General features: G+C 44.9%; 1 protein-coding gene across 4 annotated transcripts in view; it reads left to right on the forward strand.

The window, feature by feature from the left end:
• Window positions 1-276: 276 nt before the first annotated feature.
• MLLT1 (MLLT1 super elongation complex subunit) overlaps window positions 277-26,177 on the forward strand; it is a 32,376-nt gene continuing 6,475 nt past the window's right edge. For 3 of the 4 annotated variants that reach the window (XR_003994742.2, XM_030509401.2, XM_030509403.2), the window contains exons 1-10: window positions 337-543; window positions 3,541-3,721; window positions 7,032-7,114; window positions 15,622-15,765; window positions 17,591-17,716; window positions 19,397-19,942; window positions 23,489-23,585; window positions 24,391-24,502; window positions 25,576-25,675; window positions 25,898-25,969. Coding sequence is in view for 3 of the 4 variants with exons in the window: in XM_030509401.2 (XP_030365261.1) it covers window positions 532-543; window positions 3,541-3,721; window positions 7,032-7,114; window positions 15,622-15,765; window positions 17,591-17,716; window positions 19,397-19,942; window positions 23,489-23,585; window positions 24,391-24,502; window positions 25,576-25,675; window positions 25,898-25,969 (1,473 nt within the window). In the remaining variant the exon portion in view is untranslated. Of the gene's footprint in view, window positions 544-3,540; window positions 3,722-7,031; window positions 7,115-15,621; window positions 15,766-17,590; window positions 17,717-19,396; window positions 19,943-23,488; window positions 23,586-24,390; window positions 24,503-25,575; window positions 25,676-25,897; window positions 25,970-26,177 lie in introns of all 4 variants that reach the window. The other variant, XM_030509402.1, reaches the window with a different exon arrangement.

The following is a 26,177-nucleotide window of genomic DNA, read 5'->3' on the forward strand; positions in this document are numbered from 1 at the left end:
GCGCCGCGGGGAGGGGGGCCAGGGGAGGCGGTGAGGGCGCGCTCCCTCCCACTCCCCGCTTGACCCAGCGCGGGCCCCGCCCCTAGCCCCGCCCCTTCGGCAGCCCGCCCGCCGCCCAATGGGTGCCGCACCTGCCCGTCAAGCGGAGGCGGGGCGTACCGGCGGCGCCCGGGCGGAAGCCCCGCCTCCAGGCGTGAGGCGGCGCGGCTATTGGCGGCGGGCGGGTGCCTCTCTGGCGGCGTCGGTTTCCGGTTCCGCGGGGCGGGCGCCGGGGGGGTGGCGGGGCTGCTGCCTGTGAGTGACACACAATGAGGCGAGCGGCGGCGGCGGGGCCGTGAGGGGCCGCGACCGAGGAGGCGGCGGCGGCGGCCGAGGCGGCGGGGAGGGGGGTGGGGGGGGACGGAGAGCGGCCTCGCTCGGAGAGGAGGTTAGAGACCCGGGGGGAAGAGACACCCCCCACGCCGACCGGCCAGCGGGATCGCCGCGGCGGGAGCGAACGAGCGAGCGGGGCCCGCGGCGCTGCGCCCAGCCATGGACAATCAGGTGAGGGAGCGGCCCCGCCGCGACGCTGCGGGCGTGAGGCCCCCCTCGGCGCCGCCCCTACCCCCGGGCGGGGGGGGGCACGAGTGGGGAGGGGCCGGTCCCCCCCCCTCCTGCAGCGGGGAGGGAACCCCCCGAGTGTGGGGGTGATTCCCCGGTGGTGCTGGGGGGCATCGCCCCGCTCTAGGGAGGCACCCCTTCCGTCCCCACACCCCCTCCTCACACCCACTTTTAGAGGGGGGGTTGCTCAGCCCTCGCCCCTTCCTGGGCGGCCGCGCTGCAGCCTCGCCCGCGGCGGGGGGTGGCAGCAGCATTTCCCGCAAATTCCTGCCCGGGCTTCTTTAGCGGGAGGGGTGGTGCCGGCCTCGGTGCCCCCCCCCTCCTCCGCGGTGTAAAGGGTTAATGCCACCGGCGAAGTCTTCGCCGCCCCGGGGGGAGCCGCCCGGTAGCCGGCGGGTGGCCGCGGTGCCGCAGCGGGCGGGGATGGAGGCTGGAAGTTTACCTGAGGGGATGCCGAGCGGGCGGGCTCCGGTCCTTTTGTGTGCGGGAGCAGGTTACCTGCGAGCGGGGCGCGGGAGGGGAGCCCCGGCGGCCGCGGCATCAGCCCCTCCGCAGGGCGAGGGGGAGCTGGTTACGGCTTTCAGGCAATTAGCACATCAAACAAAAAACCGGCGCAGCCTTCCGAGTGTTTGTTGCGAAGTTGAGGAGCAGACGCCTTTGTATTATTACAAATTGTTTGAATAGGAGCCTGATTTCCCTTTGTTGAGAGACACGCTTGGAAAAGAAAACCTCCATTTTCAGCGGAGCAGCTTTGGGTGTTTGTTATGTTGAGAGATCTTATTTTCAAATGTGTTTCAACTTCTGGCTTAATTCATAGCGATGGTTAATGGGACCGATATGTGAGGAGTGTGGCAAGTACAACTTTCACTCTCAGTTAAACACTTCTCTTTTATCTTTAATTCTGTTCCTTTCCACACAGTCCCATCTGTTTCTCAGCTAAAATTTCTCAGCCGTTTCAGCTAGAAAGGCAGATTTTGTAGCCTGACAGTCATTTGCACCTCTCTGGAGAGGGGTAGTAACTGGCAACGGTAGCAGGATTTAAAGGGTAATTATGGAATCGATAACGTGAAGCTGCAGAACAGCCTGGCTCCGTTATGTGAACACTTGTGTGAACGCTGTGGGAAGTATCCCAGATAAAACAGGCCTGCGAGCCCCCTCCTCCGTGAGCTTAGGATTTAGGCAGGCTGTCTCCACATAATGCTCTTCCACCCGAGGAGAGATTGCCGTGCTTGGAGGGAAACGCACCTTGCCTCTTTTCTCATTCCTTAATACACCATGAGAGAACAGACGGCCTTGTACCTTCATATTCAGGCGAGATGGAGCCAGTGTAGATAAGCCCTAACGCACAGAATGGGAAAAAAAGGCCTTCTAAGGGAACTTGCAGAGAAGGGTAACCTAAAGAAATGTGGTAGTAATACCAGTGAAGCAATTAATTAGGTGAGCTTGTCCCTGAGACTTAGAATTGATGTGTTGGATGGCAGCTGAAGGTATTTTGCTATAAATATAACCGCCTGAAAGAGCGTGTTAAGGCTTATAGTTGAAATTAGAACTGGACTGCAATTTGGGAGGTCGAGCTTTGATGCCTGGTAGCCTGTAGACCTCCTGTGTGATCTTTTTACAAAGGAAAGAATACGGCGATTGAGGCGCTTTTTCAGAAGGTATTAACCATGCTCTGAAAAATCACGTTTCCATCCAGTGTCAGGTTGGAGATGCGAGAGAATTTTGGAGCATTAATTGTAGCCATACTCCTCGTTGCAGTTCCTCAATGGGAGAATGAGGGTTATACTTATCCGAAACGTTTGTGTACAGCTCGGGAAGCTTTCTCTTTCCCTCTGCATTGTCTAACATCATGCCCTTGGCTTGGCTCAGTGTCCACCTGTAATGTAGGTAATGACAAATAATGCTGTCTCAGTGGTAATTAGAACTGCTGGAAAGAACAAGACACTTATTTTCAAGTCTTAGGTGAAGAAGGGGGGGGAAGGACTAAAAACTGCCCCTTTTTTTTCTATAAGCTTCCAGTTGCTGCAGCTGGATTTTGCTGAGTTCAGTTTGCGATCACTGTGCTGCTGGTTTAGTTTGTACAACATATTCATAAGTGTTCGGATACCTTCAGTGTTACTCCCTGTCTCTACAAATCTTGCCCTAAGATTTGCTTGCTTTAACTTGTGTCTGAATCACGTTTGCGTTTCCTCTGTTACATGTGTTTAATCCGTTTGCTTTCTTCTGACTGTGCAGTCTGCAGTAATACAGGGATCTTCATAGTTAATTTAAGCTGGGTTTTAAGGCATTTAATGTGATTCTTGTGCTTTGAGTGAGACATTGAATACACTTTCTCTGTTATTCAATGATTAGAGGAGGATTTGGGAGCGCAAATCAGAATTAGGTCATTTTAGTGCTGGGTAGTGTGCAGACATGCTACATGGTAACCTGGTCTTTGAGAATGCTTTAATAAAATACATTTAAAAGACTAGAAGGAGCATCATGGTTTTATTCTAATGGATTACATGTTCTAGAGAATATCATAAACCACCAATTCATGATCTAATTTTTCCTGGTTTAACATTAATTTTCTGTCAGTGCTGTGAATTCTATAAGCTGTGAACATCAAGTTCTGTCTCTGACACTTTCTAGAAATAACGATTCTGCAATTAGGACTTAGCTGACAATTTCAATAAGTGAGGCAGATAAACCTATCCCTCTTCTAAAGCTGTTTTCCTTGCAATGCTAATATTAGGAAGAAAATAGGTATGAAATAGTGCTAGGAGCTATTTTTATGATACGTTTTCTGTTCACAGCCCTGTACTTTTGACTATGAGACTAATCTCTCCGTGAAGGCTCTTGTATTCCTCCCCGGCGGTGATGTTGGCGGGGCTCAGCATTATGCATATGACATGTAAACTGTTTCATTTTGCTTATGGTCTTACCTCTGTTCTAAACCAGTGCACGGTTCAAGTAAAACTGGAGCTGGGGCACCGAGCCCAACTGCGGAAGAAGCCCACCACCGAGGGCTTCACTCATGACTGGATGGTGTTTGTCCGTGGCCCGGAGCAGTGCGACATCCAGCACTTTGTGGAACGCGTGGTCTTTCGGCTCCATGAGAGCTTCCCCAAACCCAAGCGAGGTGAGTGCGTTTCTGAAAATGAGTTATTTGGTTACTTCCCTCTGTCTGAAAGAGCGTTGTGCAAGTCAGGGTTGTCTCAGAATGACACTTTTCTGTAAAATACCCTCTGAAAGAGGAGCAAAATGTACGCTGTGTACGTTTCAGCTGTAACCTTTACTGTCTTTGTTTGAGGAAGGTCAGGACGAATGGGACCTTTCTTCAGATGAAAGGGCTGGAGGTGAGGTGCTTTCTCTTATTTAAGCATTACTACATGCAGGTTCTCAAGACACTTAGTGACAGCGGAAGATAATTCATGTTACAGAATGGGAAAGATGTGTTTGATTTATTAATATTCGCTAACAAAAGCTGGAAGAGTGTGATAGGTGAGAGATTCTTAAATACTGGGCTTACATACATAGAAACAAAGGATCACAGAGTGGTTTGGATTGGAAGGGACCTTAAAGCTCATCCAGTTCCAAGCCCCTGCCATGGGCAGGAACACCTTCCACTAGAGCAAGTTGCTCCAAGCCCCTGTGTCCAACCTGGCCTTGAACACTGCCAGGGATGGGGCAGCCACAGCTTTTCTGGGCACCCTGTGCCAGCGCCTCAGCACCCTCACAGGGAAGAACTTCTGCCTAAGAGCTCATCTCAATCTCCCATCTGGCAGGTTAAAGCCATTCCCCTTGTCCTGTCCCTACAGGCCCTTGTCCAACGCCCCTCTCCAGGTTTCCTGGAGCCCCTTTAGACACTGGAGCTGCTCTAAGGCCTCCCCTTCAGGAGCCTTCTCTTCTCCAGGCTGCCCCAGCCCAGCTCTCTCAGCCTGGCTCCAGAGCAGAGCTGCTCCAGCCCTCGCAGCAGCCCCGTGGCCTCCTCTGGCCTCGCTCCAGCAGCTCCACGTCCCTCTTGTGCTGTTGCCCCAGAGCTGGATCAGGACTGCAGGGGGGGTTTCCTGAGAGTGCAGCAGAGGGGGAGAATCCCCTCCCTCGACCTGCTGCTCACACTCTGGGGGTGCAGCCCAGGATCATGCTGGAGTGTGTTGACTTCTTGCAGTTTCTAATTGTAGGTGCCTGTTCAGGTAGCATTAAATCCAGCAGAAATCAATGATGCCAAAGGGGTGATGGTCTCTTTGCCATTGGCTGTAGGTTCCAGCGTCATGGATGTGTGCAGGCACTGTGCAGTCAGCATGGTTGAGGAGAGTGTACAAACTGTAGTGTTAACTTTCTGCTGATCCATTCTTTGCTCTTTCTGCCTGTGCAGCAGCATGAACCTTATTCTTGGCACGGGGCAGCAGGAGCACATGGTTGAGGTGGAAGAGCAGGAATTGCCCTTTTCAGCAGCAGCACAGAGTGAGATCTGCTTAAGATTGTGTAACTCCATCTGCAGTGTTGATCTGTAGTGTTAGGAGGAATTCTGGCTGCCCCAGAGTGTTTCTCTTTGCTCATCACTTTGCAGTGTGCATTCTTTGAAATATTTCATTGGAAGACTGTTGGTCACGCAGGATGTCTTAGGGCTACGTACTATGTTCATGCTTGTGAGAGCCCACAGTGGAAAAGAGCTCAGAAGTTTTCAGCTCATAAGGATGTAAATCTAGTCTGTATGTTGTTAGTATCTTCTTCAAATTGATGTAGTAAAACTGATGTATGATCAGCAAACGCAATCCTGAGCTGAAAGCTAATTTATAGAATAAAAGTGACAATCTGCTGTGCCACAATTCTTGTCATCTGCTGTAATTACTTTATTACAAACAACTGTGTTGGGATAGTACGTGGTCTTTGCTCAGTCAGTTGCCATATCACTTACCTTTAAAGGTAAGTTTTTTCCCCATCTCTTAGCTGTCGTTTCTTAAACTTGCTGCTAGTGCCAGCTTGCTTTTGACCAGAGTGTGCCTGGGTTGTACAGAAATGCTATGGCGGATGCACACTATTTCTAGATCTACCTGAAGGGTTTCTTCAGGTGGTTTGCTCTTACTTGGAGCAGAATCTATAGGGGAAGGTAGGCTTGTGCTGCAAGCAGATTGCTTGTGTAGTAGCTTTAATTCCTTTGAATAGAGCAGCAAAGGAACAAAGGCTGCTTGGCTGATAGTCTGAAGTTTCCTGCTGCCATATTGGCGCTGTTCTTTGGGGCTTTCCCCCCTAAATTATACGCTGCTTACATGAGATTCAAGTTAAAGCAAGTCTAGAGATATTAATTATTTTTAGATGCGCTCTTTTTTTCACAGTAGAATTTTGAGTACTGCTTCCTAGCACCTCGGTGATGGTAGAAGTGCTTTGAGCTGGGATAATGTAGCTACATCAAAGGATGATAATTTGTGTGCTTTTCAGGTTTGAGGTACTGTTTCCTAATCATATTAATTACTTGGGATTCTTTAGAGAAAGTAAAAAGATTTGCACTGAATTCCTCTAATTACTTAATTGACTTTATTTACATATATTGTGGTGCATAAATTATATGCAACTGCATCTGGTTCTTGAGGGGGAGAATCTCTCTGTTGGTCTCATGTTTCTTCTGGCAGATAGATGCTAATAAGTGATCCCAGAGCCCTTCACGTGGGCTGTCGCTGTGCTGAAATGCAGTGGTAGGTGATGAGAAGGGTTCGGTAGCATGAGGAGACAACAAGTAGGAGGGCAGGGGGAACTGAGGCAGGAAGCAGCTTAATTTCTTAGACGAGATTAACTTTTGTAATGGATGTTTCTGCCGTAAGCTGCACCGTGACCTTAGCAGCAAACTGTTTAACCTCTCCCTGCTTCCTTGTGTGTGGAATAAATAGCAGTGCCAACCTGCCCTTCAGGTTTGGTGCAGCCTCTCGATGAGGCAGCTTGTGCTGTGGCCGTTAGGTAATTATGAAGATTGAGCATTGCAGGAGAGCATTTCAAGGGGAAGAAAATTCCACTTGCATGGTGGAGTGTTTTGATTAAGAAATACGGACATAAAGTACATTTTACCTTTCCATGGTGTTCCGAATCCCACCTTTTGGGTCTTTGCCTTTTTTATTTTTAATACAAGATGGCTTTAAGTGGCAGTTCGCATTGTTGTGCACCAGCACAGCAATGTAATTGTATCTCCCTGCAAAAGGGGGGGGAAGACTCTCGCCCAGGCTCTGGCATGGAGTGTTTTATGTTTCCTTTCCATGGGAGGAGCTAAGAACAGATTTTCATGTTCCTAGCTAAGCCTGTGCCCACCATCTTATTTTGTTGGGCTTTTTTTTTCACAAAGGTCAGTGTTTTAATGTGTCCTGAGTTGTCAGAGCCACATTTCTCATCTTGCAACTCCTTTTTGACTCATACTAAGTTGCATTCTAGTCAAAGTTAACATTTGTCTGTTCTCTTTTCAGTGTGCAAGGAGCCCCCTTACAAAGTGGAGGAGTCTGGCTACGCAGGCTTCATTATGCCCATTGAAGTGTACTTCAAAAATAAGGTAGAATCTGATTTCTGGTCTTCTAATTGTTTTGAGTTGTGCCAGAGCCTGAAACTGCCTGACAGAAAAACTCTAAATTATGTGACTGTTTTATATGTGTGTGTTTTTTATTAGTCTAATAAATAGAATTTAACTGGGAGTTGGAAGCTCCTGCCAGACTTCAAAAGAAAGCTTTTGGCAGAAATGGAATTGTATAGAAAGGTAATATCAGGACAGTTTGGTGGTCCTAGAGATCCTGAACACATTGTACCACATGCAAGAAGCTTCTCTAGCATGGATAATGCTAAAGCAGTTGAAAATATTTTATGCAAATAAACATAAATCACAGATTTTATAAACATTTGTAAATCCTGTTGGCTGTCAATATATTAAATCAGGTCTTTTTTATTTGCAGTCTTATTAAATTAACTGTACAGGTATAAAATTTGTATAGGTCCAAGACAAACAAGTATTTACATCTGTGTTAAAAAATATTGTTCTGATTCAGTACTCTTCCAAAAAGAAAACACTGAATATTTGAAATCTTAAGATGCATTGCCAGCAAGTATATGCAAGTTAAAATTTGGGATTTATTGCTTGCTTTGAGTCTTGCCGCAGAGGTCACACGCTACATGGTTCGAAGAAGGTTATGAAAATATGGATTTGGACACTTGTGTTCATATTAATTCAGTTTGGGTTAATTTGTTTTCTTAAACATGAATACTGAATCTTTCTGGTTTTGATTAAATATTCTGCTTCTTATCCCTAAGAGGGAACTCAGATAAACGGAGAATTTACCCATTAAGCCACATCACCACACTGTATGACCTCACCCCCTGCCCCTCAACCCTCCAAGCACGAGCCATTCCCCTGGCTTTGTTGACAGCAGACCACATAGAACAGCGTAATTCTATTTAACTTCCTGAAATCTTTTCCCTTGTAGCTCCCACAAACACATCTATCGTTTCATTCTCGCCTCAGTCTAACACAGAATATTCTCCTGGCCATGGTGTTTTGTGAATTACTCACATTTTAGTTTGGTTTTTGGCCTACCACATAGCTCTACCCCCACTTTATAAGTCTGAGTAATAAACCAAATAATGAGACTGAACCACAAGAAGACTTGTCTTCTAAACCTGGGAACACTTTGCCCTCAACTTTCTTTTGGGGGGGTGAGATAAGCCAAAAGGAGGTGAAGACAGTTAGAGGGTAAGGGATGGAAGCTGTTGATAGAAGCAGCTTTTTGGCAAACACTGAAAGCTATGACTTGAGTGCAGAAAAATGCACAAAAAACTCAAAAAGCTTAAAAGTAGTTTGACTTCTGGTGGCTTTTCTGAGGTTTTGTATGGAAATCAGGAAAGCCTTCATCTGCACTGGATGTTGGCTTAATTCAGGTTCAAAATCTACCTTTTCATTCCTGACCAAAAACTATGATCTTCTCCACTCTGGTTTCTTGTAAGGGGAATCTCTGATGGCTGCGGTGGCTGAACTATGTTTTATTTCTACTCTTGCCTTCCATTTTCCCTTCCTTTCTTCACTCAATCTTCTCTCACACTTACCTTTTCACTGCAGGAATCCAATGCCTTTGTCTTTCACAGGTCCTCAAATCTCTCGCCCTCATTTCTGCCTCTCCTGTATTTTGTTGTAGGTGTACTTGTTTGCATTGACCATCACCTGCCTTCGTGTTTTCTTTCTCTCAGTCCCTTGTATTTGTGTGCTCCTCACAGAATATGGAACCAGCAGCTTTTCTGAATCTCACTTGGTTTCCCACCCACCGGGGTCATCGCTTCTCATTGTTCCCGTACACACGTGACTCTGTAGTTGCTCTTTCTAGCCTTAGGGATAGGATGCCTTTTATAAGTAAGGGAAATAGGTGGTCTCTCTTCTTAGTGGAAACAATGAGAGTAGCTGTTCATTTAGGAGAAGATGGTTTGATTTTGGCATTTTGGTCTTCAGAAACATGGAAAATGAATAGAATGCAGCAGGTTTAGCTGCAGACTTGTTTTAAAAGCTACAGATCTTCAAAACACCCTCTTTACTCTCCTTTTGACATGCCTGCATTATGGAGTTCTTTCCTGCTTCTAAGCTGATGGACAAATTGACTAATTCAGGAGTTTGAGTGCACTTCCTATTATTAACTTGAGGCAAGAGATGGCTGAGGGAAAACGTGATAGCGTCTGTCTTCCAGCACGTCATTTGAACAGACACGTTCCCAGGTTCAACCATGAGCTTGAAATACATGAACTGTGCTGAGGTTGCTTGAAATTTGCTTTTGCTGCTTAAAAGAGTATTTTTTCCATCCTTATGTCAGCAAATGTTGTGTTCTCTGCACATTTGGAAGCCAAGTGTGGTACTTAGGATTGCTGGAAGCTTAGAAGCTGCCTGAGGATGTGAAGAATTTGGCTCCTCTGACCACGATTGCCTGGTGCTAATGCCATCTTGAAATATTAAGAGCCGTAATTCTTTTGAGTAAGTGCAGTTGAAGGAAGTGCAAGAGGTAAATACTTCTGCAAAGATAGAAACACAAAGACAAAAGATAAGCAAAGGCTGGGATATTGTAGATATGAAAAAGAATCAGAAGGAGGAGGAAGAGGAATGGCAAAGGCTTCGAATACAGCCTGTTTTCTCCTGCATTAAAGAAAGTGACATTAAAGCACCAGATAAATAAAAGTCTTCACTACTTTGAGACCATATGTTCACTCTGATCTTTGTAAACCTGTTGACACTGGTGAGGATCAGCTGTTGTGCGTGGAGCATATATTGTTCTGAATTTGCCTGAATCAATTACAGCATTTGGGACTCATCCCTGAGTAACTCTTTTCAAGTAGCTGTCACGGGTTGGTTCTGGGGTCGGGGAGAACGTGCTGTGTGGTGGGTGGCTGGGCAGGAGGAGCTGGGGGGTCTTTCTGGCCATATGCTCCCCACATTCTAGCACGTTTCTGTTGATGTGTGTCCTCTCGCTTGAAACAAGAGTCCTAAAGGCTTTGGGCTTTGTTTATCAAAGCATTTTAGCTGTGTAAAGGTGAGAAGAGAAAGGATTTAAAGAGGGAGTGAACTAATCTGTGGAGGCTGATCTTTGCCATGGTTGGCTGGAAGTTTTTTTTTCCACACTTTAATCCTCCTTTCTTAGCTGTTTCCTTTCCCTGTTCTAATTTGTTACTAGGATGATAAATAGTGGTTGTCAGAGCCAGTGTATGCTTTGCTTTGCCTAAAGAAACACGGGCCTGTTCACTGCAAAGGAACAGTTTTACTAAGAGTGGCTTAAGAATGGTTTTAATGAACTTCATCAGGCAACTTTGCATAACACTGCCCATTAACTCTTTGTGTTGGAGTACTCTCTTGTTGTTTGCCTGTTGGGAGTAGGAGTCTCCTGGCCCCACTGAAGCTTTTTGCTGCCTTTCTGTCTGGCAGGGAAGCATCAGCAGAGTATTAAAGGAGGTGCAAGAGCCTGTTCTTGTCCTCTGCAAACACAGTTGTGCCTTGTGGGCATGTGCTTGTCCTTCCTGTGCTGTAATTCAGTTCCTCAATAAGTAGGTGTTTTCTCAGCGTTGTAATTTGAATTACAGAACATGTATTTTGAATATTGCTGTGAACCTGGGCAGTTTGTATATCTGAGCTCTCCAGGGTCACAGTGGCCTGCACAGGTCCATTTGATTTTGGTGGCCTGGTAGAACCTAGCCTGCTAGAAGAAGAAATGGCTGAGTCTCAGCAGGTTGGACAATAAAGCACGGCTGACTAATGACAACAGATCATTTGGGATTGTTGGAATGAAAATGTTAGTATGCTATTTTGGTGTTTAAATCCTTTGTGTTCCTGTAATGAGGGCTGCTGTTAGTGGCTTCTGGTGCTTGAATCAATACAAACTGGGTACAATAAATGTATTGCTGTTTCTCTGCTGCTCTTCTTTTTCCCTCTCCCCTTCTCAATTTCAACAGTCTGGAGGCTTTTTTCATGGCCTCATTGTTGTCTCCAAACACATCTCTTGTTGTGGCATGTGTTGTAATCTGGAGGCTGCAATACAGGTATGATTTTGGTATTCATCCCCTGTTACATTTTTTGGCATCCTAATCAGATTAGATCAGTCCCCCCTCCCAACAGAAGCTAAAAGGTCTAGTGTATTTTAATACTGTTCTGATACAAGGCAGATGATTGTATTTAAGTCTCTCTAAAGATACTACCTCCCAGTTCCAGTGCTGGAGATAAAAGGCTTCCAGTATTTACATAATGGATACCTGGAACGTGGGCTTTTCCTATTAGTGAAAAGGGAGATAGGCAAAGAAAGCAGACAAATCTGTTTGCTTTTTCCAGATAGGTTCAAAATAATAACCTGCATGTTTTACCTCTTCTGCAGCATTTATAGGTGTGATATAGAAAATACATGGAAAAGTATGGGAGAAGGGAAAAATTATCTGTGTTTTGAAGTAGGAACTTGATGGAGACATCAAGTTGCGTTGTACATTGGGCAGGGTGGATGACACTTGGGGTCAGTTAGAACCAACCTGTACCCTTGGGAGGGTGTTGGCTATGAAATACTCTAAGGAAGGTGGCTGAAGAGCCTCTTCTTCCATGAGACATTTGATTTTACCTAACCAATTGCTGTGTTATCAGGGGAGGGGTCTGCACAGGTTGGAGGAAAGGGGGAGTAACTTTAACCTGTATTTATTGAGAAATATATGCAAGTAGTAAACTGTGTCACTTTGTCAATGGAAGCATGAGTTGCTCACATTTTTTAGGTCTGTGTTGTTTTACCAAACCTGCAGCACTTTCTTTGTGCTGCTGATGAGTGGGGAATCCCTTTTTTACCTTTTTGTGTCCTAAACTTACACACATTATCAGTTTATCCATTTTTCTGTCTGAGCAGACTCTTCTCAGCATGGCACATCCATAGGCATCTGCATATGCTGAATAGATCCCAGTGCCTGGTGAGGAAGAGTTATCAAACATCGCATCTTCACAGCCGGCCTTGCTAGTGTCATAGCATGTATTTGTGAGAGCTAGTGGGTTACTAAATGCTTGTCTTTGAGCAGTGAGTATATTTGCCTAATTTTCAACCCAAGTCATGAGCTTCAGATGGGGGGAGCGTTCCAAAATGCTGTTCTATGTCGTACATAACCCTGCAGGATCTCAGAAAAAAGATAAGGGTGTTTCATGGGCTGAGAGTGCAACATAAGACTACTTGCTTCAGAAAATGACTATTGTGCTCTTCACTTTTAACTGTCCTGTCTGGAAGTGGGTGGTGGACCAGTCAAACGGGTTGTACGAGCCTGGAAAGGGGGTTTCATTTCTACAGGCGGATAAATGACTCTGTCAGGCTGGATCTATGGCAAAAGGGAAGTAGTGCTGGATGTTGTAGTTATTGAATAACCATGAGTCTGCTTCCTTGGTGTGCTAGATTTTTGTAGATAATTTTGGTTTATGGCTTTCTAAAAGTGATTTATGAGCTTTATGCACACGCTACCAGTGAAATGCTTTTGATTTGTGTCAAGTGGCAAAGGGCACACCCTGCCTTAAAAACAGGACAAGGAAATTTTAACAAAAGACTTAGAAAAATTCCTCCTCTTCTGAAAAGTGCCAAAAGAACTTTAACCCATTACTTCAGAACAAAAAGAAAGCAGCTTCAGCCTTCCTACCAGTGCAGTGGCCATCGCTGCAGACAGGAAGCTGGAGAACAGTAAAAATAAAGCTTAATGTGCTCAGCTTTGGGGATGGGAGGTGGAGGGGGGGAGTCACTGGATGGAGGGAAGTTTACAGCGGCTGCAAATCAAAGCGTGGCCCCAGCTTTGTGGTCCACGCTTGTAGTTTACTTCTCTGGCACCGGGAGGTTTAAGGGGCACATTCAAACTGAGCTTTTAAGGTGGCTTGTTGAGAGGTCCTGTACCAAGTTAACCATTTTATGTCCAGAGTCACCACTGAATTTTAATCTAAGTAACTTCAGTATCTACCAGTTAGAATGGATGTGATCCATCCTTTCTACAGCCTTTCCTGGAAGTGAGGCCCTTTAGAAAAGCTTATGGTCTCAGAGAGCAACAAAACATCCACAGACAGGAGGTCTCTTACCTTTTCAGTTTTGCTTGTTGGCATCAAGGGTTTAGTATCAGAAGGTGGAATCATCTAAGACTAAAGCTTGACTTGTGCATATAGTTGCTGCTCAAGCAGGAGTATGTAGAGTGCTGTTGCAGTATGAAACACACTGCCTGGACCTATTGCACCTCCAAGCAGCAGGATGTGCAGATCCCAACATGTTATTTGGGAAAGCTTTGAAGTGCAGTGCTGTGGATTCAGTGTGGCTTTCCATTGCAAGTTAGAGGATGTGTAGGTCCAGGTCAATGGAGAGAGATTTTCCTTGGATTTCTTTTTTTTTCTTTTCCTCCTTTCTCCCCCTTTTCTTCCCCCTCCTTGATGGTTGTTTGGAGGGAAGAACCTTTTAGCGAGGACCGGATGGATTAAGCTTTGGAGTGTCTTGAGCTGTAATCATTAGCTGGGCAGTAAAGGCAGTAAAGGAAAGAATGTTTATTTGCAGCTTTTTGCTTTGAGACTTTTGTACTGGTTCTTTTAGGAGTGCTGTAATCTTAACTGTTCTCTTGGGGGGGGCTTCTGATGGCCTGAGGCGATACAAAGGGTATTTTAATGATCATGGTACTTGGCCAGGGCTCGGTTCCCAGGGCGGTTGTGATCTCTGAGTTGGAGAAAAATCACATTGAAAAATTGTCTTAATTTCACAAAAAGTGGGAACTCTTCAACAGAGGTACAATAAATATTTGGGAGCTTCTCTGCTTTTGAATCTCTATTAAAAAAAAATAATAAATGGCATCCTTAAGATAAAAGAGAAAGGAATCTGCTGCCCCTCTGCTGCTCTGCAGGCAAACAGGGAAATGCCGAAGCAGAGCTCTGATAATGTGATGGCATAACAGCTTCTGACTAAAGCCTGCTTTTGCTAATATATCCAAGATCAATTTACTCTGTTGTAAATTAGGAAAAGCATTTTAGAAACAGTTCTTAGGCCACATTTGGATTCCTGTTCATCCTTCATTTAAGTTTATTAGACTTTGAGGGACCCTCTGCAGCTGCTGTTTGAACTCCAGCGTAAGTGCGCACATGCAGAGCTCGCTAATGATTCAGTTAATGAGAACGGTCATAGAGAAGGGAAAATGATCAGGCAGTGGATTTGGCAAGTATTTTCCTTTTTCTTCCCATCATCTCAGTAGACATTGAACCCTTTGAAGTATGTGGGAATTCGTCAGGACTTTTCCAAGAGGGTCTGAAGACGCTTGTGTTGATAGCGTGTTCTTGCTGGTTAATGTGAGACTTTTGGTGTGTATGTGCCTGCGTTTGGGGAGTGAGGAGCCAAAACCTCTACTCCCAGGTGAGCTCAGGGTACAGATTTTGATGTAAACCAGGTGTGGTTACTACACTTTTTATTATTAGAGGTATAGTTTGTACAAGAAATGGCTTCTTTAGGGCCGTTAGTATCCACCAAGCAACCAGCAGGAATCAGTGTGGTCTGAAGCCGTTTGACGCTCCAACCTATTTTCAGCAAATCTAATGGCCTGGGCTGGGAGCCTGCAGGGCCTGTTCCCACACAACAATGCAACTACACCAGGAAATCAAGCTGCTGGATATGAATTCTGGAAAAGACTGCTGTGCAGCTGCTTGATGTTGCGCATTGAATGAGGCATGTGGGATGCATTCATGTAAATACCGAGCGTACTGTAAGGCTCTGCGTGGTTCACAGGAGAGTCTCGTTTGCCACATACTGAGTTTTCATCTTGAAATGCAGAATACAAGATAATCCCAGGAAATACCATCTCAATATTTGTCATACACCAGTAATACGCAAGATTTGCAATTTGGGGGGGGGAAGGGAAAAGCTTTCTTCCGTTCTGTACTGCAAATGCAGAGTGTTGCTGTGGCAGGTGGAGCAAAATCAGTGAGGCGCAGATGATCCCCAACACGCATACAAACTCCAGTGAAAGTGCCCTTGGAAAGTTCAAAAGCCCAGGATATCTTCCCGTTCAGCCCCTGCAATATGCATATTGAAAGGATTTTACAAAACAAGTCATCCTTTTACTGTTGCTTTTAATCTTTTTTCGGTACTCACAGAGTTCCTGTGAGTTCAGAAATTGTTCCTTCTCTAAATAAAGGATTATGCTTTTCTTAATATTTATACTTATAGTTCAGTTGCTTCCCAAAGGAGACAGGACCTGGATTTCAGTGAAAACCGAAGAGTGGATATGGCTTGTGAATCTGCTTTCTTCAGAAGACTGGAATGGTTTTAAACAGACAGTTGTTGTCAGTATCCTTGTCCATGTGTTGCTTTTGCAGTGAAAAGCCATGTCTGAGTTTCTGATGAACAATATGTTAACTTCAGGGACAAAGAGTTTAATTTCTATCCCTCTGATCTCATGGTGAAAAATTCTGAGTGCAACACTTAGTGGCTTATTTGGGATTTTCAGGAGTGACTGTGAGTCCTCTGACTTAGGGTGCTTGCCAGACTTCTTCCCTTTTCCCAAAGTCTGTCTTGTTTCTAGGAGGAGCCGAAAAAAGTTTGTTTCACGTACGACCTGTTCTTAAATTTGGAGGGAAATCCACCTGTGAACCACCTTCGCTGTGAGAAGCTGACTTTCAACAACCCCACCAAGGAATTCAGACGCAAGCTCATTAGGGCTGGAGGGGTAAGTGCCAAAGGGACTAGAGATCTGAAGAGGTGCTGCTAAACTGAAAGGAGGGAGATTGAGATGAGCTCTGAGGCAGAAGTTCTTCCCTGTGAGGGTGCTGAGGCGCTGGCACAGGGTGCCCAGAGAAGCTGTGGCTGCCCCATCCCTGGCAGTGTTCAAGGCCAGGTTGGACACAGGGGCTTGGAGCAACCTGCTCTAGTGGAAGGTGTCCCTGCCCATGGCAGGGGGTCGGAACTGGATGAGCTTTAAGGTCCCTTCCAACCCAAACCATTCCATGATTCTATGAAAACATATAATGATCTTGTTTTGCTCTGGACTTTCTCTATAGCTGCAGCCCAGCAAGCTACAGCGTTGCTCCTGGTTGTACGAGTGCAGCACTTGAAGCAGAACTAAACCATTGCTGGTGTGATTGGTGGCGCTTCATGCTTCAATTTAAATGTGACCATTAATATCAAAGCACTAAAATCTCTCCTGGAAACGGAGATCTGTGATTGTTGCATACTGTCCATCAGACGGTTACACAGTTATCTGTGACCTTCCTGAGCTGTATCAGTATAGAAAAGCTTAAGTAAAGGCAGAGGCTTCCAGTCTATTCCTCACTTGATTTTTTTACCACAGGAAAGTTTAATACTTAATGCTTGCTGGTCAGTAAATGTCCTCTAAACCTGAGGTTGGCTGCTTGTGGCTTACAAAATAGAGATTTAAGGAAAATTGTTTGAATATAGATTGGAAACAGGTGTGGAAGGAGAAAAAATAGCTATAGTCTTGAATGCACAATAAGATACGGGTTGCTACAGTGGATGAACTGTGCTTCCAGGAAAGTAATACGCAATGATAGACTAAAGAGATGGTACGTAAATAACTACAAGACCTATGCAAATTAGTACAAGCCACAAAGTGCATGAAGTTCTTAAGCAGACAGAGGATGACATGACTGTGTTCTGAGACACCCCCATGTATCACAGAATCGTAGAATGGGTTAGGTTTTGCTCAACGACCTTAATAAAGGTGGTTGTAATTCTGGCAGAATTTTCTTCTGGGGAAGAAAAAACCCAACAGCAAAAGCAACATATTTCAGGCCTGGAAAGGTTTGTTGATAGTAATCGGGAGTGGCAAGTATTGCAAGCTGATCTGCCCAGCTCTTCTTCAGTGTGCCAATGCTTTTCTGTACTGGGCACAAAGAGGAAGTTGCTTATTTTAGCTGTGGGATGGCTAAAACATCACTTGCTTCCTAGGGTTTTCATAGTATGTTATTGTATTCCTTACATATTGAGGTGTTTCATCTGTGAATCACTTTGGCTGCCATTCATCTAGTGGGAATTTTTGACAGGATTATTCTGACAGAGTATAGAGGAGGCAAGAAGGGAAGTTTCATGAGCTGGGTGCTTGGTGCTCAGATCTTGTCAAGGGGGAGATCCCAAGGCCTGCTTTTTATTTCTGAATGAGTGAAGCCTCACTCATTCCTTCCAGATTTATCTTGCTACCCTTTTGCAGGATAAGAGCATTTACAGCAGAACACACAGTTCTTGTCCAGAGCTTTATTGCCTGCTTGTGCTCAGAATATTGGCATTCCCTTTGGGAAAGATACTTGATATTGCAGGTTGCCTTTCTTTTTTTCTGTGATTTTAATGTTATGTATTTGAGGAGTTGCCTTGAAACCAAGCATTACCTAGACAGTATCTTTTTATGGCCTTTAAGCAGGGCAAAAAACATTCAAAAGATGAATAATAGTGTGTTAATTGAGCGAATAACTTAACATCATCCCATGTTAATAGTCCATGCGACTTCACTCATACATCATTTTTCTTCTCTTTATTACTAGGTAATGGTGATGCCAGAAGGAGCAGAAACTGTTTCAAGGCCAAGTCCTGATTATCCGATGTTACCCACGATACCACTCTCTGCCTTCTCTGATCCCAAGAAGACCAAACCATCCCATGGATCAAAGGTGAATGAAGTGTGCTTTTGTGTCCTCTGAGGTGAAGAAGTCCTTCAGGACTGGCTGCTAAGAGCTTGTTTAGCAGCTGTTTCTGGCTACTTCTAATTCTGAAACCTTCCTTGTACTCTGTAGGTCACTAGCTAATGGTCTGGAACTTAGCCTCAGTTAGGAGGCCTTTGTGTGATTTGCTGGACCTGTCTCCAGGGAAAACTTGAAAAGAAAATGAAATGTCCAAGAATGGGAATTTTCGAACCGTATCTTCCTCCTGATCTGCTCTAGCAGATGAAGTTGAATGAAGTCCTCTCTGATTGTTCTAACTTGTAGCCGTGATGCTCAGGGTGAATTACATGATCTTTCACTGTCTTGTCAGGCAAAGCTGTACTCTTTAAGTCGTTGCATCTCCTGGCAGGAGGGCTGAGTAGAGACTTGGCACTTCCTCTATCCTTAGGATCGCTTAGGGTAGTGGTGTGAAGAACACAGGCTGCACTTGGTCACACTAGTGGTTTGAAGACTTGATGTTTGCATCCAGCAGTATCTAGTTCTTGAGACTTCAGAAGAACCTTAAGTTTTCTTTTTTCCACTTATGATGAAGCGATTTTTATATAATTCTACATAGGAGAAGCAATCCACCAGCAGTGTTTTGATGTGGATTATATACACTTTATCTGCCTGAACAGTCAGATATTAATGGCAATTCATTTTATAGTGTAATTCAATTCTGAATTTTCTTCAGGGCTCTAAACACTTCTGGCACTTCAGTCATGCTTTCTGATGTTGATGTTATGAAAAGGAATAGAGATGACTTAACTGTTAGTGGCTGATTTAATTTTGGTTGAAAATACAGAAGACAGAAGAGAAATCAGGGGCTGTGCCGCAAGCTCTGGTGAAAATTGCCAGTAGCTAAAGAGGCAACAGGCTCCTGATTCTCTTCCTCCAGGTTGCCCCCACAGGTGCATCTTAGGATGTCCAGTTCATACACCAGTGTCTCCCCACAAGACCCACTTCTACAAGTGTGTCGAGTTCACATACAATTCACAAGGGAAGTACTCCTGTTCCTTTGTGAGTACCTGGCTCTTAGGATGGGCAGGGTCCTGCCTGTTGGTGTCTTAAAGCTCTTATTAAAGGTGATAAAATGCTGATATCAGAGACTTTGCCCCTCTTATGGTTGCAAGGACATTAAGTATTTTTGTCAGTTGCAGAGAGGTTGGTTCACCGAGTTGGGGGCTATGAACATAACTTGTATTTGCCATGGATGGGATTTAACCTTAAAATGTCTGTTTAATTGCTGATTTTTTTTCTCTAAAATGTGACGTGAAATACAACTTTTGGGAAACGCGGCTAGAGTGAGCTTCCTCTTAGCTGGGTTCAGATGTTAACCCTGCAGATTGAAGCTGAACTAAACATCTACAGATGTTTATAGATCTCCTTTTATAGACCATGGGAAGGAACAGGCTTTTGTGAAGCATGTTTCATCCTGTCCTAGTGTAGATGTTTAAGTGCCTGCTGTCAATCTCTGCTTTAGAGAAATCTAGATGTTTAGCTTGGAGGTAGATAAGTACATTGGGCATCTGTGGGTGGACGTCTATGTGGAACAAATGCTTCCATGTGATTTATGAGAGCGTGTTTTATGGTGCTGTGCAGAGTTTCAATTTCATACCTGGCTTGCATGTTTCTGTTGCTGAATTTTAGGATGCAAACAAGGAAAGTAGCAAGGCATCCAAGCCACACAAAGTAACCAAGGAGCACAGAGAGAGGCCAAGAAAAGACTCTGAAAGCAAAAACTCCTCCAAAGACCTTGAAAGAGAACAAAACAAGCCTTTGAAGGACTCCTCCAGAAAACCGACTGAGAACAAACTGCCTAAGGAGGAGAAGGCGCCTCCAAAAGCTGCTTTCAAGGAACCAAAACTGGCCGTGAAGGAGACCAAACTGGAGAACACTTCTCCAAAGGGTGGGCCACAGCCGGAATTAAAGTCTTCCAGCAAGAGGCCCTCTAATGTCGAGTCACCAAAGCCTAGTGCCAAAAAACAGAAAAAGAGTAGCTCCAAAGGGGTAAAGAATATCCTAGGGACATCTCCCAGAACCTCGTCTTCCTCATATCCAGAGAAGAAACAAACCAAGGAGAAGATGAATGCCAAAGTGGAAAAGGTAAAATCTGAAAGTGAGGCCAAGGAGATCAAAAAGCCTGTGGAAATGGAGGAGTCGAATTCAGAGGATGAAACTTCTTTCAAGTCAGAGGTGAGTAGGGATTTGTCCTTTAGCAGAGTTTTTAAGCACACTGCTTCAATCCCTGCATGAGAAAGCTGTTCAAAAACACTCCTCAGACGAGGTGGAGAACCTGACTGGCAAATGCTGAGGCTGGGTTGTACCTCAAAACTCCTCTCTGAAAACCTCCTCAGTGTTAATCATTACTACTACCTGCTTTGCCTCCTGTTTCAGATATGCAGCTCTGTTTAGCTTTATCTGCAGGCAGAGTTATCTAAAAGTCAGAGTTTAAGGTTATGGCCTCTCGTTCATCCCTTGCAGTGACGTTTACAGAGGTGGAGTAGGCATAGATACGCTTCTGCCTGCTCATGATAACATCGTGGTTTTGAACGTGATCTTAATTCAGAAGAGGAGGAAATAATTTCAGTTTTGTTTCTGAAAGACAAAACAATATGAAAATATAAATAAACCCCCTGTTTCTTGACATGGCCTGTAAGAAATGTGCTGTCGGCTAAAGCTCCGAATCCAACCACACGCCTTAAGTTAAACTTAAGTGTGTTGTAAAACCTAAACCAAATTATGTTATTGTGCTACTATTTTTAAAAGCTGTCTAAATATTTTTTCCTTTTTCCAGCTAAGAACATTCCTCATCCTCTGTCTTCTAAAAATCATTTTCCAAAAGAAGGCAAAAAACGAAAAAAGTAGGAGGGGAAAGACACAGCTTAAATCCAAACTCTCACTACTTTTTGCTTGTGTATTTTGTATTTGGGACGCAGCCATCTATCTCCTAATAGGATTCACAGGATAATGGCACAGGAATTTTTGAACTGCTTCCTCCTGACCACTTTTAGGAAGATTTTCTTTAACTAGAATAAATCTTTTGGGGACAATTCAGACTCAGCACCATGATACAGTAAGAATTGATGTGTTTATTTCAGAAAGGATTTTTTGGTAAAGGGTTCCCAGTAGAAGAGTTTATTGGGGAAGTGTTAATTGAAGTTACTCTGCAAAGAGGTTTTTTCCAGCTTGATTAAGCTCTGGCTTGTGCCTTAAAGAGAGTCAGCAGCTCCTCTCCTTTATACCTGGAGTGTGTCAGTGTGTAGCAAGCCCATTGTTCCTGTACCAGATCCATGGCCCTCACTGTGAGTTTGTGCTCTGCTGAGCTCTGCCAAGCCCCGAGTGTCTTATACTTCATTATTTCTTAGGTGTCACCCATCCCCTTGGGACCTGCAGGCAGCTGTAAGCTGATAGTGGTGTTTAGACTGTTCTGTGAAACCACAAACTGGGGTTGTGGGTCCACAGCAGCTCCTGCAGTCCTGTCCTGCCCCCACCAAGCTTTTATGCTTCTGTGTCCTCTCTTGCACCAGAATCTTGTGTCTGTTGGATGCTTTACAAGAGGTATTTGAGTGCTGGCCCAGAAGGAGGGTAGGAATACTCAGTGTGATGGAGAGGGAACGTGGCAGCTGCCAGTCAGATTAGCTTAGGTTTCTGTGGAACTTGAAGCTTAAGGGTACAACTGCATAATGCATTGGCATCAGCAAGAAGACTGAGTTCCTTTTCCACCCTGGGGGTTTCTTTTTGCTCCCAGCGCTGCAGTTTGCTGCTCCAGTGACTGCACCGTACAGCTGGTGGAGGATCTGTGTGGTAAAGCTACATCACTAAAGCGAATAAGCAGCTGGAGGTGGATCAGGGCCCGGAAACTCTTAAATCAGCTTTGCTGCTGCAGCCAACATATTGTGCAACATGCTCTGAGGCTGCAGCTCCACGTTCAAAGTTGACATCTTTGCAGGCTGCTGTTGAAAGGAACAGTCTTGCTCTCATTTGTGCTGCTGGCACGAGAGCTCGTGTGACTTTGCAGTGGGCTGGAGGAGTTACTCCTTCCATTTCAGCTCCTGCTGGAAGTTAGTTGTCCTTTTTTTTTCCCCTCTCCTTCCCCCATCAAGTCCAGTTCCCTGAGCTGGCCTCATGCTTGGCTGCCTAAATGCTGGTGCTGACAAAAGGGAGAGGCTGAGATGTGAGGGCCGGGCTGCTTTTTTCCATTGTCGGCATGTGCTTTTGTCGCAGCCTGGTGACAGTAACTGCAGCCTGAGCAGCAGAGTGTGTCCAGCTGGAATAGCTGATAGGGTTAATGGCAAAAGGAGAGATGAGGGTCTGTACAGCTTCCAACTTCTGCTTCTTAGGGATTCGGTCATTTTAAGGGAATACCTGCTAGATTATCAGGAGTGGAGGGTGTTCGGATTGAATGTGTGGGTAAGACATAAGAGCTGTTCTCCCTTACCTTGAAAATACAGCTCTACTTTCATGTTGTAACTTCTCTAAACAAACAGGGCTGCTGCAGTGTGTTGATAGATCAGATTTTGGAACTGTTGAATTATTCTCCTTGGCTACTGAATAATTCCCCTTTGATGTAATACCCCTTTTTTGACACATTTCCCCACCTTCTCACAGTGGAATAAATGAAACTCTTCACAATCTTTACAATTGGGAAAGGGTGGTATTGGGATGAAAGTCCTGCTGCCACTTCCACTTAATGCCCAAAGCTGCTGATGTGCCTCTTTCTCCCCCTTTATGTTTTTATAGTGTTAATACTTTCTGTAATAAAGTTCATTGCGCGACAGGAATGTGTGATTTTTGTAGCATCAGGATTTGGTAGTGGAAATAATAGGTGGATTCCCTGGAATGGTGCAATGAAATTGAAATGCTGCATTTTGAGGGAATTGCTTGGAAAAAAGGCAGGGTAATTTTACAGTACATTGAGAAGCTTTAAACCAGATCCTACTGAGTAACAACAAAACCTTCTTAAGGTTATTGTTATAGGCACTGCTGTTGGGGATGAAATAGTTGCCTGAGCCTTCGCTGCCACCTCGTGGCCCATCAAGCTGAAGCAGCGATTGCTGGACAGTATCTGGGCTTATGTTAAAGCCTTACTTAGTGCTAAAGCTTTGTTTTGGATGCTGCTGTTAACTGTAGCTGATGATGTCTTTTCACCCGCTCTCACTGCACAGCGTGCTCCTGGCATTGGTGCTGAGCACTGACCGTCTGCATAGTTGGTTCCACTGGAGTTCAGCAGGTTTCTGTTTTCACACTCAGCTGGAAATGGCACAGTGGATCCCTCAAACTGGTGTAGAAACAACTGTTTTGAGGGAATAGTGGTACATTGGAACTCATTTGGGAGCCAAATGAGGTAGTTAGGATAGGTGTCCTTTTTGTTTCATGATCAGTATGAGGTGTTCAAAGGGCATGTTGGTGGGTTACAGCAAATACACTTTCTAAGAGGGCTGTGGTAGTTGTTCTAGGCTGTATGCTGGTCGCCTTCACATTGCAAAATAAGGTGTGTTTTCCCATCTGCTGGGGCCTGTTGGTGCTGCTGCTGAGCTACAATGTGCCAAAGTTTCCATAACTGCTGTTTTTATTCACCTTGTGTTCTGTATGTTTTCTGTAATTCCAAGGGCTGCATTCGGTGATGTGTGATGTCGTAGAGTGCTTGCATGCTTCTGTCTCACTGTGGTTTGTGTCCTGCACTGTTTTCCTGGATTAGAAAGGTTAAGATTCTTTTTCTCTTTTTTTTCCCTTCTATGGGGGGTTAAGTCTGTCCAGTCCAGCCCTTCCAACTCCAGCTCCAGCTCCGATTCCAGCTCTGACTCTGATTTCGAGCCATCTCAGAACCACAGTCAAGGTGTGTTGCAAGAAATCAAATACGTTAAAATCTTCCTTGCATAACCTTAAAAAGCTCATGAGAAGGAAAACCATTTTCTTAGCACTATATATATATAAGGCTAATATGGTTTCTTGTGTGGAACCATGTGTTGAAGCTGTGATGTTTCACCCGGAACAGGCGATAACGTCCTGGTGTAATCATAAACAAGGATTTTTCTTCTTTTGGCAGTTCATTTATGAGTGGGGTGCCTCTCTGGATTTGGTTCTTTCCCTGTTGACTTTGGCTTCTGCCTCAGTTTATAAATGTGTTGGCTGCTGCTTGATCTATAGTGCCACCAGAATAGTTCTCCTCCAATCTCATATATGTTTTATTAAAAATGAGAAATGTGACATTCATCACTTTGCCAATACATAACAAAGCTCCTTTTTCAGTTCCCTCCACTGATAATCCCAAGAGATACACTAGTAAATGTTCTAACCTTAGCAAATGCTGTGTTGCTGCAAATGCTGTCTCTTGAGTGACATTTAAAATAGCCCCCAAGCACATGAAAAATGTGTCCTTTTGTTCTCATTTCAGAGAGAGCAGGAGCATTTGGGGGAGGTTGGGGTGGCTTCACAGCAGTAGTAAAGTTTGTCAACTCTGCTTTAGTTTTGAGACTGGGATACAGTCTCTTAGCAGTATCTTTGTGCAAAATGGAAATACCAGTGACATCTTACTGCAAAATCTTGATGTATCTTAATAACAACTATTGCAGTTGAGATCAGCTCGGATGGAGTTCTGCTCTGTGTGTCCTCATGAATTTCTTTCTCTGCTCTGATCCCAGGCCCGTTGCGCTCCATGGTGGAAGATCTGCAGTCAGAGGAGTCAGATGATGATGACAGCTCCTCTGGAGAAGAGGCAGCAGTCAAAGCAAACCCAGTCAGCCGGGATTCCAGGTGGTAACAAATCAGGAAGAAAAAGATGTTTGTTTGTCTTTTTTCCCCTCCGTGTTTGGTATTTTTGTGTGCCCGCCATTTGGAGGGAGGAATCAAAGTGATGTGTTAAAGTGTGAGAGGAGGAGAAAAGGGGCAGATGTGTGGAGGACTTGGCACAGATGAAAACAGCAGGGTGAGAAGAGAATTGGATGAGGAGAGATCACTGGAGCTCAAAGAGAGGAAGGCCCTGGGAAGGGGTCTGTGAGCTTGCAGGTGTTAGTGACTGAGCCCCTTAAAACAGTCACCTAATTGTCATCTTCAGATCTCTGCTGAGCGGGATGGTGTGTGCCACCTTTGATCTGCAGAGATGAGAGGAGTGATGTGGAGGCTGTCAGCGTGTGAGCTCTGCTCACTGCACAGGGCTGGTACAAACCGAAGATGTCTTGGTCTTCGCTGTTGGTTGATTACTTGACTCCTACAGGACTTGGTTTACAGCCATTTCCCACTTTGATCAGTGGAAATAGTTGAATTTCATCTTTCTCCCCCCAGGAAACACTGTTCATAGACAAAACCTGGAGTGTCAAGCTGAATATTTGAAACCAAATGCTTGGCCCAGACAGCAACTGCAAGTTTCAAGTGATGCTTGTGTTCACCAGCCCCCCCGCCCCAAATCCATTGTTGCACTCTTGTTATCAACTGAACAGGAATGGGAGAGACTTTGGAGGATATCTTTAGGGGATAGATAACAAACAGTTTGTCAGACTCGTCAAAACTTAGGATACCTGCTATAATCCATCTGTAGGGCCAGAAGAAGAATGAGAATAAATAGGTAATCTCAAAGGTCACACCAGAAACAGTAAATGTGTTTTTTGCCTATGGGCTCAGTGGAGGGCCTGCCCAGGGAATGGAAGATGGCAAAGGTGGTGTCAGCTGGGGAAAAAAGGGATTCTTGGAAATCACAGGCTGGCCATTTCTCCCAGACAATTCACTAATCTAATAAAGAAGAGAATTTCACTTAACTCTGTAGTTTAGCCAACAGCTGAGTTAGTTCCCCACTACCTGGTGATGCTAATTCTCTGCTGCTTGTCTTTCAGACTGAGCCTTAGTGACAGCGACAGTGATAACAGCGCAGATTCCTGCCTGCCGAGTCGAGAGCCACCTCCTGGTCAGAAACTGCCCCCTGCAAATAATAAGGTACAGCAGCATCCTGGGTGCCATAAAGGGCTGCTTCCCACCACTCTTAGTTCCTGCGTTGTGTTCAGTCTGTGGTGTTAGTTCTAACTTGCACTAAATCTTCCCTATTCACTCTTCACCAGACTCAGTTTCTCTCTCTAAGTGCTGTGTGTCCAAACCATTAACCCACTGTGCTGTCAGAACTAATTTTGGTCCCTAATGTTGATTTTTTTTTACCTTTAGGCATCTGGAAGAAAAAGCCCAGAGTCTTGTAACAAGCCAGAGAAGATCCTGAAGAAGGGCACATACGATAAGGTGTGTTTGAGGATTTGCATATTGTAGAACTGTTGGACGCTTGCTAACATTTCTGTGTAGAAAACAGTTTGTGTCAGCTGAGCCTGTTCACATGGCTCTGTCTGGGCAGGTTAAAAGCTTGAGTATAATGAAAACCAGCTGTTGAAAGGCCAGGCTTTGGAGAGTGACAGTGCAGAAGTCGTGTATGTTAAATAGATGTACCCGCAGG

The sequence above is a fragment of the Strigops habroptila genome, chromosome 20, assembly GCF_004027225.2.
Source record: "Strigops habroptila isolate Jane chromosome 20, bStrHab1.2.pri, whole genome shotgun sequence".
NCBI classification, from domain to species: domain Eukaryota; kingdom Metazoa; phylum Chordata; class Aves; order Psittaciformes; family Psittacidae; genus Strigops; species Strigops habroptila.